General features: G+C 60.0%; 1 protein-coding gene across 1 annotated transcript in view; it reads right to left on the bottom strand.

The window, feature by feature from the left end:
- The window catches only part of LOC104083619 (villin-1-like), a gene marked incomplete at its 5' end in the record, with an annotated part of 5,684 nt that overhangs the window by 1,653 nt on the left and 3,821 nt on the right, over positions 1-210 (bottom strand). Inside the window, 1 exon segment of the mRNA XM_009587151.1 lies at positions 62-210. Within this exon segment, the coding sequence (XP_009585446.1) occupies positions 62-210 (149 nt within the window).

Genomic DNA, 210 nt, shown 5'->3' on the forward strand with positions numbered 1-210 from the left:
GCAGCAGTGGTGGTGGGAATAGGGCTCACTCTGCTTGGGGACTGGTGGCCCATCTTACCCCCAAGGATGGGTAGGGACAAGGGATCCCTGGGTACAGGGCTGGTACCTCTTGCTGTTGGCATACTGGGACTTGCCCCCCAGGGCCACCCAGAACTCAGGTGGCTCCTGTCCCTCCGCAATCACTGGCTTCTCCATCTTGGAGATGATGTC

The sequence above is a fragment of the Fulmarus glacialis genome, unplaced genomic scaffold (genome assembly GCF_000690835.1).
Source record: "Fulmarus glacialis isolate BGI_N327 unplaced genomic scaffold, ASM69083v1 scaffold28951, whole genome shotgun sequence".
NCBI lineage: Eukaryota > Metazoa > Chordata > Aves > Procellariiformes > Procellariidae > Fulmarus > Fulmarus glacialis.